Source organism: Pelobates fuscus, chromosome 13 (assembly GCF_036172605.1).
Source record: "Pelobates fuscus isolate aPelFus1 chromosome 13, aPelFus1.pri, whole genome shotgun sequence".
Lineage (NCBI taxonomy): Eukaryota > Metazoa > Chordata > Amphibia > Anura > Pelobatidae > Pelobates > Pelobates fuscus.
This window is the reverse complement of record NC_086329.1, coordinates 65,389,214-65,402,239: the sequence shown is the minus strand read 5'-3', so window position 1 is coordinate 65,402,239 and position 13,026 is coordinate 65,389,214. Positions and strand designations below refer to the sequence as shown.

The 13,026-nt window shown below is 42.1% G+C and overlaps 1 protein-coding gene across 1 annotated transcript in view; it reads left to right on the top strand.

Annotated features, from left to right (window-relative positions):
- MGA (MAX dimerization protein MGA) overlaps positions 1–13,026 on the top strand; it is a 310,904-nt gene that overhangs the window by 76,303 nt on the left and 221,575 nt on the right. The window contains exon 2 of the mRNA XM_063440253.1: positions 3,219–4,331. Within this exon, the coding sequence (XP_063296323.1) occupies positions 3,280–4,331 (1,052 nt within the window). The 5' untranslated portion in view covers positions 3,219–3,279. The remainder of the gene's footprint in view (positions 1–3,218; positions 4,332–13,026) is intronic.

Genomic DNA, 13,026 nt, shown 5'->3' with positions numbered 1-13,026 from the left:
CTCTACCTGCTAGAAACCTTGCCTGTGGACTTATCATCACCTTGTTCCTGAGCCTCACTGGGATCTCTAGTGGAGAATAGCTGTGAAAGATCGGCTCTCCGCTACAATTGGTTTGTAAGCTTTTTGTCCCTGTCCCTAACAAGGTCCATGTGGGCGTACCCCTTGCTTGAGGACTTGCATAAGAGGCCAGCTGTAGCTCACATTAAACGATATGCTTTACCCATTCATGAAGTCTTGGCTCATGTCTGGGGGATTGGAGAACTACATACACTCTGGGGATTGCTATAATCACTATACTCCCCAGTGCGGTGCTTATGGTACTCGCCAGTCCTAGGAAGCCGCGATTGACGAAGGTACCTGGGGGTGCTGGCGGTCCGTCACATCTGTATTTTCGGCAATATCGGTATTAAGGATTGACCGATTATCGGTTTTACTGATATTATCGCCCGATATTCGGTGTTTTCGGCAATATCGGTATCTGCCAATAAAGATACCGATATTTCCGATAATACATACCAGGACCGCCGGGCCCATTACAAGCCCAGCGGTCCTGGGGGGGCCCGCAGCAAGCTGTGACTTACCTTCCCAGCAGCTCCTTTCAGCTGCCTGTGTAAATATCGCAGGTCCTGCAGCCGTCAGAGAGTTACCACGGGCTGCGAGATTTACACAGCGGAGCTGCTGGGAGGTAAGTAACAGCTTGCTGTGGGGCCCCCCACTGCTCAGTACATGCCACTGGGCAACCAGGGAGTGCCATAGCCCCCCTCCCTGGCCAGGTAACAAGCAGGGAGGGGGACAAAAAATAAATAAAACATATATTAAAAAAAAATAAAAAAAAATATATAGTGGCAATTGGCAAACCGGTTAGGTTTACGGCAGAGAAAAGTACTGAAAGAGTACATTACCTGGACCTCCAGATAGAGGTGGGTGACAAAAGTCTCCAGTATTCACTTTATACTAAGCCCACAGACAGGAATACAACACTACATTACCAAAGCGCTTACCCTAAGGCACTCAAAGACTCATTACCAAAAGCACAATTTTTGAGAGTCATCAGGAATAACTCGGATGTCCAAACTATGGGGAAACAGATTTTAGAGATGAAGACAAAATTTCTACAAAGAGGCTATGATAGCCGAATTCTTGATAAAGCGCTTCAAGAAGCACGAAGTGCACGCGCTGAAGAGAAGAAGAAAAAGAAGCCTTCAGAACTTGTTTTCCCCATTCTATATCAACCAGCATCTCCACGGGTAGTAGCCTCTGTTAAGAGGAACTGGAAGATATTAGCGAGTGATGAGACACTTCCAAGAGAATTCAAGCAAGCACCATTGGTTTGTTTTAAAAGGAATAAGAATCTAAAAGACCTTTTAGTACATACGGACCCCATAGCAAGCTACCGTCATGGGGGTAATTCTCATTCCTGGGCTACCATATTCTCTCAAAGGCAACATAATCAATCTGGCAAATTTCAACGTGAAAAAAACGGAAAATCAAGCCTTATATTTGACCCTGTAACGTTCAAAAACACTATGAAACCTGTACATGGGGGGTACTGTTATTCTCGGAGACTTTGCTGGACACAAATATTAGTGTTTTTAAAACAGTAAAACGTTAGTTTAGTTGCCTTTGAGACCGTGTGGTAGCCCAGGAATGAGCATTACCCCCATGATGGCATACCATTTGTGTCACGATTGCTAGTGTGGTCCAGCACGCAGAACTATGTAACATCTACATAGACAGAACAGAAAGGATAGAACGTAAACTGGTCCTTAGAATGGCCGGACTAATACGTAAAGACAGAGAATGGTCAAGGGATAGCTGCAGTCTAGAAAGCCAGACATACACAATACCGATTAACCCCTTAAGGACACATGACATGTGACCTGTCATGATTACCTTTTATTCCAGAAGTTTGGTCCTTAAGGGGTTAAACAAGCCAAGTCAGGGGAACCAGAAATCAGAGTAGTCAATAATAGCCAAAGTCAAAATACCCGGAATAGCAATAACCGAAATAGAAAATGCACTCTCGGGAACAAGGACAGGAAACCACGACAGGGCAAAGAACTGTGAAGTTTCAGGGATTTAAATATCTCTCCTTAGTAATTGGTCAGAGGGTGACCTCTGACCCCAGAACGTGTGTCGGCGTCATGAAGTCACACGCACGTTCGTATAACCCTGTGGGGCGGAGTCAACGATAGCCGCAACTCAACGCTATCTTTGTTTTGGGCAAACTGACAGGAAGATCCGGAGGAGCGGTTCCCGGTTCGCCGCTGAGCAGGTAAACTCAGTCTGTCAGTGCGGTCGGGCATGAACTCGGCGAGCTGGGGGCCGTGATAATTTACAAAAGCAGATAACCCAAGGTATTGTAAATGGGGTATGTCCAGTTGTTTTTTTTTTTTTTTGCCTCTTGGTCACAAACACTGGCCAAAATTGACATTCAAATTGGTTTTTTGAAACCCTAATATTTGTGTTCAGTGAAGTCTTCCGAGTTAAACAGTACCCCTTGTGTACAGGTTTTATGGTGTCTTGGAAAGTAACCCGGGTTAAATATAGTGATGGCAAATTAAATTCTCTGAACTTTCTGCCTGTCTGGTTGTCAGGCAGGTCCTGCAAATTGTAATTAATAAAATTACCTAATTATTTATAAATATTACATAAATATATACCTAGAATTGTGTGTGTGTATATATATATATATATATATATATTTTTTTTTTTTTTTTTTTTACACATATAAAATATATATTAAAATACCCTTAGACTGTATAATATATATAATTGAATTTTAAACTGTGTTTAAACTTTTTTTTTTTTTTACTTTTCTACAGGCAGCAGGGGGACTACCTGTCATTCCAGGCACTCCCCCTGCTGGCTATTCCGTCCATGTGATCTTAAGGTCCTTACGAGGACCTCGCAATCACATGACTGGGGGGGGATCACTGCAAGGGGACTGCCTGGGATGCCAGGCAAGTTTCCCCCCATCGTGATTCACAGGTAAGTGAATAGGACGGCGGGGATGTGCTATGCCGGCGTTTAGAGTCGGGTCCCTAAGGACGAAATGGCACGCCCGCTGTCCTTAAGGGGTTAATGAACAGGTGAAATCTACAAATGAATTGATTTTGTGCCAACTGTAAAGCTTCATTAAAGATGTTTTTTTACACTTCAATCATGTGTAATAATTCTTTTAAGAGTTGGTTTACTAACTACTTCTTCTTTTGTAGGATGAGTGCATTCCAGAGAAGGCTGTTCTAAATTACTGTTAAAGGTTCAGTGAACCTCTCCATGCTGATAACAATGGAGAACCAGCAACCCCCATCAGTATGCCATGAAACCTGCAGTAAACCATCAGTATCCACTCCTGCTTATTTTGTTATCCTGCAGCAGTCACAGGGCAAGACAGATGAAGGGATACTTGTGGCAAACAGGGATACCTCCTCTGTTGCACCAGTCATGTCAGTAGGAAATGATAAATATCAGTCTAAATCCTTCCTTTCGGCTGAATGCACTTCTGGAAAAATCACAGTAACTCTTGACAATAACAACATGTGGAATGAATTTTTCCGCTGTAATACAGAGATGGTGTTAACAAAACAAGGAAGGCGAATGTTTCCTTATTGTCGCTACTGGATATCTGGTCTTGACCCCAATCTGAAATATATCCTTGTCATGGATATAACACCAATGGACAACCACCGGTTTAAGTGGAATGGAAAAACTTGGGAGCCAGGGGGCAGATCAGAGCCTCATGTTCTTGGTAGGGTTTTTATACATCCTGAATCACCATCAACAGGGCATTACTGGATGCACCAGCCAATTTCATTTTACAAACTGAAGCTGACCAATAATATCTTGGATTCAGAAGGGCATATAATTCTACACTCTATGCACCGTTACCTTCCTCGACTTCATGTAGTACCAGCCAACAAAGCTACAGAAGTGATTCAGCTTAATGGACCAGATGTTCATACTTTTACCTTCCCCCAGACAGAGTTCATTGCTGTAACAGCATACCAAAACTTTCAGATTACTCAGCTAAAAATTGATTGTAACCCATTTGCAAAAGGATTTAGGGAAGGTGCAGTTACTGGGCGGCCAATAAAAGAAGCAAAAACAAAGAATATTGCTCAAGAAATAGATTCTCCTCCTCATAAAAAACAGGTGGATCATGGCAGCCCAGAGAGTATTCAAAAGCTGAGGGAGCTCTTCAGAGCTTCAGAGAATTTGGACAATGAAAATGAAGCCTTCACCGCGGAGCGTGACTACCTCAATTTTACAAATCCACCTTCTGCTTTTTCTGCTGCTACACAGAAAAAGACCAAGACTGATATTAAAAGGTACAGTATAGCATTTGTAACATAGTAATGATTGTCATCAAAATGTGTTCAGTCTTGCAAAGTTTGCTTTGGAAATTTCCTTATCAAAATTAACACTAAACTTACGACTCTAAACTAGTGATGAAGTATAAAATATTACAACAATCAGTAAAGCTCAACCCACGCTTCACCCACTCCTTACTTTTAATCAAGAACATCTACAATAGGTGGAGCTGAAAACTCAAATACTTTCTACTTTTCTTTATTTATCTCTATCTCCATCTCTCAATTTTCTGTAGAGATATAAAAGAGGAACACAAAATAGTGCAGATAAATCTTGTATAACATGCAATTAATATCATGTGGTAAGAATGCATTGCTAAAAAGCCACAATGCCACCAGGTTTTAGTGTATTTCGCCTTAGGATCCTTTGAGAGATCCAAATCAATTCAATCAATATGGAGGAAGATGGTTGGGATAATATCCCCTCAAATGAAAAAGTAGATGGTTCTACAGCAAAACATTGTAAAGTAACACAAAAGAACCAAGTCCATATGAGGGATGGCACAAAAGTCTAATCACTGAGACACGTTTCGCCAAATTGTGGCTTCCTCAGTTGGTTTATGAAAATGTTCTGAACTCCTGTTGCATCTTATACACCTTCTAAATGGGATTTTCTGGGTGTTCATCCTGTGGAACGCGCCGTTTGTTCTAGGAGTCTGCAACATAATGCTTTGTCACTTCCTTTCTGTCCATGTTAGCTGTAGAATGCACCCTGTGTTCCACCTGTCCCTTCCTCGCATCATTTCCTGTAACACTGTTGTGTATTTTGAACATGCTCCTTCTGATGTATTGTTCTGGGAACGCAACATGCATTCCACTGGAGAAAAAAAAAAAAAAAATATATATATATATGTATGTGTATATATATATATATATATATATATATATATATATATATATATATATATATATATATATATATATATATATATATGCAGGACCTGAAGTTGTGGGAGGGGCTATGACCCTTTAAAATGGACTCCCCCCTCCTACCTAACTCACCTACTGGTCCAGACGTACTTCTGGGCAGGACTTCCGGTTCTCTGAGGGATTTCAGTTGCAGCTCTCAACCTCCTCCTGACAGCTCGCCAGGGCTTCGCTCCCCAGGAAACACTCTGCCGCCCGCCACGGTCAATTTTCCCGCCGAACAGTAAGTGAGCAGACCGGTATCATTGTACCGGTCTGCAGCTTAGACATAGCCCAACCCGCCGAGGTCTACGGCTACCATATACTACTGGGGTATGACAGATCCCCCCACGGACACAGGTCACGGAGGTCTAAGGTACCCCCAGCACGGCCTCCTCTGGCTGATTTCACCTTGTCACCGGGCGGCAGATCAACAGTGAGTACAGACAGGTACAGAAGTACACAGTCTGTGTCTCACTTAAACGGCACAATGTTTCTACCCTTCCGGGGTCCCGGTTATTTGCCGGCTCCCCCCAGATGTGTAGTATGTCCAATTTGTTGTTTTTTACCATGTTAATGTCCCCATAAGGTTTCTCCTAGGGGTGCACCGAAATGAAAATTCAGGGCCGAAACCGAAAATTCAGGATGCCCTTGACCGAAAACCGAAACTGCCTTTTTGCCCAAATACTTTTTAAAATACTTTTTTTTTTTTTTAATGATTTTATTAATATAATTCTTTTCATTGAATTTAATAAATCAAATATGAAAAACTACAAGCCAATAGAATAAATAACCACACTTATTGAGAGCAACACACCAAAATTGGACAGAAAATAGCTTTAAAAAACAAACAAAAAAACAATATATATATAATTGAATACCATACCAATAAACAAACATATTTCCAATTTATTTGATAAAAATATTAAAAAAAAATTTTAATTATTTTTTTTTTTGAGTGCACGAATGAACAAAGCAGCTTACTCTGCCACAACAGCATTTGTAAGCACATTAATGTCAGAACGTTTCAAAAATATGGCAGTTAGTAATGCACATTTTAAAGTATATATATGTACAGAAGTGAAGCATATACGTCTATCGGTTATACTGTTAACGGTTGCAACTTGAAACATAGTGATATAGACGTGTTTCATACTAGATAAAGCACAGGCTAGAGGTGAAAACTGGGCACTAGTTGCATAGACTGAGGGTAGGGGCACTATGCCCATGAGAAGTAGACTAGTGAGTTAGTTTAGCATATTATGTTAAGCTATAGGCATTGCTTAAGCTAAGGGTGTTGAGTTAGTTCATCTAAACATATGGAAGCAGAGTACCGAAGGTGATCAGGTGGGCCTCCTCCCTTCATAAGTAACCATTTCTTGTTTTCTGGGGTTTAAGGCTAGTTGGTGACTCTTAATGGGTGAAATCAATTAGGCATTAATGTTCCTTCCTCTACAGCTGGCAATGGTAGTTTACGTGGAAGCCTTGTTGGGAGTTTTGTGCCGGAATTAGTGTCCGCAGCCCCATGCCAAGGTCAGCCAATGCCCTGTTGGGGTAGTGGGGATCTCTCGCTTGAGAGTCTCAGGGATGGGTCCAGTCTGTCACTGATTTATTTGAAAATTATGTGCAATAGGCTCCCAATGCTTTATTTTTTTTATTTTTTTTATTTTTATTGCAGTGCATATTAGTTTGACATACGTGCACAAGGTACCCCAACGGCAATCCTCACACAATGTTTAGACATCTGTTAGAAAGGGGTAGTTGAAAATACATGCACAATTTTTGTTTAAGCAGATAGTCTTGTGTAACTCTAGTGAACTACGGTAAGAAAGTATACATAGTAAAACAGGCTAGATATAACAGTTCCTTTAGATTAGCAATTAGGCTCATGTTTGACTGACTCATAAGGTGGCTATTCATCTCTCTTGCCTACCTAAGCTATGAGTGAGTGATTACATGTTGTGCTAGTCTTAAGCTAGAGTGTGAGTGAAGTGAAAATAATAAAGCATCAACAAAATGATAAAAGAACATACATGAGATTTATAGGTGCAACAGCAACGTTTAGGATTAGGCTTGCCACTGGCCAGGTTTGCGGGAAGCAGTGTGTGTAAAGCATTTTCAAGTGCTTTTGTCAGCGTTAGATTATGTTACAGTCCAGGGTTATGCGTTCAGCCTATTCCTGTCGGCAGGTTGCTCTGAGTGTGGATCCTAAGGGGGTCCCAGGTTTCTGCAGTTGGTGCGGTGTGGGGGATATGCCTCCCGCCCCTGGCCGACTTGCAGGCCAGCATCTTGGATCCACGGTCTTGGGGCCTCAAAGGGTCCAAGTCCTGCCCTTCCTTGGGTAGACAGGTGGACCAGATGTTGTGCCTCCGCTGGCTGCGAGTGGTCCCCTGCCCGTGTGGACGATGCACCGGGGTCTTCCCCTCCGTAGCCTGCGGCCTAGGTGGGCCAGAATGTGGATGTCTGCATGCGCGTTCCGATGGGATGCCCACAGGCTTCCCGCCACTTCCACTTCCCACTCTGCTCCGGGGATCCCGTGTGTGTTGAACGGGTATAGCATGCCCCTGTCTTGCCTTTAGGGTAGCGCAGAGTCGCTGACAGATTTCGTCCAGGTGCTGTAGGTATCTGTCAGTGTTGTCTTGTTGCAGCTTCCTGGTCTGTGCTTCACCAGCTCCTGAGGCCGTCCCAATGCTTTTTTAAGCCATGGTGTCAGCCGTCAGGGCCAGCCGCAGCGATGGAGAAAAGGTAATTAAACAACCTTTTATCTCCAATCTGAGGAGGGTGGGCACATAAATGGCTACTCCAGCAGTCTAGTGTTAGGTATACATGATGGTATTCCTGACTCTATAGCGTACTTTTAAGTGTCTGACAATTAAAAATTATAAAACCCTCAATAAAATATTTAGTTTTGTATTCCAGTCAATATTCATAGACTGTTAAAATCCTTGCCCAAGGTTTAGACATATTATCCATGTAATGATATTATTAACTAAGCCACATATTATATAACATGGGGCTTCCTCATACACAAGTGATTGTACAAAACAACATGTACAAGTGATTGTACAAAACAACAGTGCAAGAAACAGTTGTAAAACCAACCTCAAACTGTAAACAGACGTAGCCTCAGGTCAAGAACAAATTTTTGCAGGGCTACACATTTTAATGCAAATAAAATAACTACACATGACAACTTGGACTGCTTTCTATTTAAGTAAAAGTGGCAGGTTTCTTTTCAAGAACAAAAGTTGCTCAGCTTTCTCGCACGAGAGACTGTTCCGCTTCTCATCAAGAACATGAGATGCTGCACTGAATAGTCTCTCGCTCTCTGTGTTGGTGCTTGGGGCAGATAAATATCTGCGTGCAATCCGTGCAAGCAATGGAAGGCGATTTTTGTTCATGCGCCAGTAGTCAAGGGGATTGTCGCTTCTGGCGATGGGTAGTTCAGCAAGGTAAATCTCCAGCTGTTTTGTAGCTGCACTTGTGGATCGGGGTGCTGCTTTCCTGTAGAATCTCGTCAAACATGTCAGAAAGCGAGGGAGTGTGCTCCCCATCACTTGTACGTCGTGAACGCTTCTCTGGCACACTTTGTTCTGTGCTGTGCATCAAGTCTCCTTCACCAGATGCTTCCATCACTTCCAACTGTGCCTGTATCATTTCCCGTGCACGCTGCTTTTTCTCCATGTCGAAGTAATGTTCTTTAAATCAAGGATCTAGTACTGTTGCAATGCAGTACAGGGGGTTTGACTCAGTGTCTTGAAAGCGTTTGTTAACAGCCTCCAATAGAGTGCTTTTAGCTGTTTTGATGCCATGGTCTGTTTGCACCTCTTTTCCTAGCAGACGCTTCGGTGCTGCAATCAAGGGAATAACTTGCAACAGATGCATTAGTTGAGCTTATTTCCTTGGTTAACTGTTCAAATGGAGCAAGAAGAGACACAATATTTTCAATTAAGATCCACTGATGTGCACTGAAGGTTGCCATGTACGCAGCTATGACTCTCTTTTGTTCAAGTAATCTTTCCAACATATAGTATGTGCTGTTCCAGCGAGGGGCTACATCTTGCTGCAGTCGTTTGGGTGGCATTCCAAACTTTACTTGAAAAGCTTGTAATCGTGAATAAGCAAGCGGAGAATGCTTAAAGTGACCCACAATTTTTCTCCCTGATGCGGTTACATCTGATATGCTGCGCTGACTCAGCACTCCCTCATTTACAGCCAGCTGCAGCGTGTGCCATGCACGGTATACTATTGAGGCCACTGTCCTCCAGAGCCTTTACCATGTTCCGTGCATTATCTCGGACAATCAGATGCACTTTAGACCTGTCAATGTGCCAAGTTTCAAGCATGCTAACTAAAGCCTCAGATATTGCTGCTGCAGTATGTGACCCAACAAACTCTTGTGCCTGAAGCAAAATTGTTTGCAATTTAAAATCGGCGTCTCTCCACTGCGCTGTTAAGCTGAGCATGCTAGTTGGACTTACGTCTGAGCTCCAAATGTCAGTGGTAAAACTTAGAGCTGGGATGTCTGTGGTCATGAGCTTATGAATGTGTTTTGAAACACGGTCAAACATTTCAGGTAGACAGGTTTCTGCAAAATAACGTCTGCTTGGCAGTGTGTAACGAGGCTCAATGTGTTGTATGAGCTTACGAAATCCAATGTCTTCCACAACAGAGAATGGCTGGTCATCTAAGGCAATAAATTCCATTATTTTCTCTGTAATGCCTTCTGCTTTGGCACTATCATTTGCAAATTTCTTAATTTTTTCAAAGACTGTGGCTACAGATGGTGTTGGTGGTGTGCTAGTAGTTGGGGTACTTTTAAGCATTGTTGCTTTTCTGTACTCTTCATGCTGAATTGAATGTCGTGTTTTCAGGTGGTATATCAACCCGGTTGTGGAAAATTGCCTCTGCACTGTACCCCCTCTTGAAATGTTAGCTGAACAAAGACGGCAAATTTGGTGTCTTTATCAGAAACTTTGAAATATTTCCAAACCGCTGACATTGTAAAGTCACTGAAAGAGAACTATGCCTCAGCTATAGATAAAAAAAAAAGAAGGAAAGTGAATTAAAATATATAAACAGATACATAGATATTATACACACAATGCCACCCAAAGCTGTTATTTAAAAAAAAAATACTAAATGGATGGGGTAAAAGACCTTTAAAATATGATAAGTGGCAAGTGCATTAGGTATTAGCCAGGTATTAGTGCATTATTGCCTTGGTATGTCATTTAAAGAAAAAAAAAATAGCTATTTCAAGAGCAAGTCAGATTGAAATAAAAATTCAATAAATATCAGCTGGCAATTCAAATATATATAAAACTCTGGTTGTTTCACCTGAGTTTTCTATATATTTCAAACTGACTAGCTCCTGGAAAAGCTCATTTTTTCTATAAATGACATACCAATAGACTAGTCATAATATATTAATTAATAATAATATTATTTAATAATAAAGATTTAGAAATGTGGACTAGGGACTTGAAGAAAGCACTTTGGGCAGATTGGCACGTGCAGAATATAATTAATAAATGGATGTGGATATGTGGATATGTTTGCAGCAGGAAAGTGTATTTCATTATCAAAATGCTCTAGGTAGGAATGACCCTGGTGTCACACGGCTACATATAATTAATTATAATATAATACTTTATTAATTATGTTTATTTTTTACATTTGAGTCTGAGTGCTAGTCAGACTCATGGCACTATTTTTAGAAACAACAAAATGTCGGATGGGCGTGAAAATTGTTACAGTACAGTCAGCAATACACTTTATCTTCCTGGAGGCTAAGACACAATTAGCCTCCTGTACAGCAGGGCAATCATCACTAATATATATCTAAGTGGATGGCTTCACACAGAATTGGGGATTCTTACTGAATCTATGTAATTCATTTTATTAATAAATATAATTACTTACCGCAGGCGATCTTGGTAGTTTTACAGCAGGCAGCCCCACTTCTCTCACGGCACTTCCGGTTAGAAGGTTGCGCGGCGGCAGTGTGCGGTCTTCTCGCGGTACCAGGGCGGATGGTGAGCTACTTGGTGGGTGACAAATCCCACAAATCCCAACGCCCTATTTTCGGCCGATATTTTCAGCCGCCGGAATTTCGGTGCACCCGTAGTTTCTCCCCTGCCTACCCCCCCAGCAAGAGGGTCACATACGGGCCGGCTTCCAACCCCCCTACCCTAATAGTTGGGAGACAGAGGGCCTTCACGCCGGCTTTACCGGCTCCCAAACCCCCTCCCCCAATATTAGGAACCCAGGAAACCTTCCATAACAGTAGGGACACGGAGGTCCTTCCCAACTCCCAGATAAACTGTAAACGCAACTTCTGCAATGTTTTCTCAACAACTTTCAATTTCAATTAAACGATCATCCCCCTCCATCAATTGGGGACACGGTGGCATGGCACAAACGGCCAACAGGCTCTTAACCTCCCCCCAACAACCGGGGCACGAAAGGGGTTACTCACCCGTCCAAAGGCGCAGGTCTGCTGTCGGCCGGCAAGCACGTTCAAATACAGCACTGCAACCGCAAAGCTGTACACTAAAACGTCAGTCAAACTCACATCACACTCAAAGTTGGAAAAAAAAAAAAAATGTGGCTAGTTTATAAAAGAATAAATATGTGGCTGATTATAATATTGAGTATATTATACTTTATATACTCGAGTATAAGCCAAGCTTTTCAGCACATTTTTTGTGCTGAAAACCCCCAACTCTGCTTATACTCGAGTCAGTGTCTGTATTATGGTAATTTAAATTGCCATAATACAGACTGGGGGCTGGCAGCGAGCGCTTACCTCTCCTGCAGCTCCTGTCAGCTCCCTTGTCCTCTGCGCCGGTCCTTTCAGCACCTCTGTCAGTTCCCAGTGTAAGTCTCGCGAGAGCCGCGGGGTCATAGTGCGGCTCTCGCGAGACTTACACTGTGAGCGGACAGAGGAGCTGCACGGACCAGCGCGGAGGAGAAGGGAGCTGCCAGGAGCTGCAGGAGAGGTAAGTGCTTCCTGCCAGCCCCCCTCCACTGAACTGCCATTGCCACTGGACCACCAGGGAGTGAGAGCCCCCCTCCCTGCCATGTATCAAGCAGGGAGGGGGGACGAAAAAAATAATAAAAATATTAATAATAATAATAAAAAACATAAATAATAAAATAATAATAATTTAAAAAAATTTATATAATAAAATAATAAAAAAATAATACAAATGCCCACCCCCACCAAGGCTCTGCATCACACACTCACACACTGCATTCATACACACTGCACTCATACACACACACACACTGCATCACACACATACACACACACCGTAAATAAATATTCAATTAATATAATTTTTTTTAGGATCTAATTTTATTTAGAGATTTACCAGTAGCTGCTGCATTTCTCACCCTAGTCTTATACTCGAGTCAATAATTTTCCCAGTTTTTTGGGGTAAAATTAGGGGCCTCGGCTTATATTCGGGTCGGCTTATACTAGAGTATATACGGTATATATATCTCTCTATATCCCACCTGGTGGCCATGCTGCACTTAGCCTACAAGTAACATCATACCCCTGCATATTTAAATATAAATTCTAGCATATATGTTTTGCTTAGAACTGGTATGTGCATTGGGTATCAAACACTAGTTCTCAAGTCTTACATGAGGTTCATGCAACGGTATATGTTAAACTTGATATTTCTCATTTGATCTCTGGATCTGCTTACAGGATTCAAAGACCTAGACAAAGTCG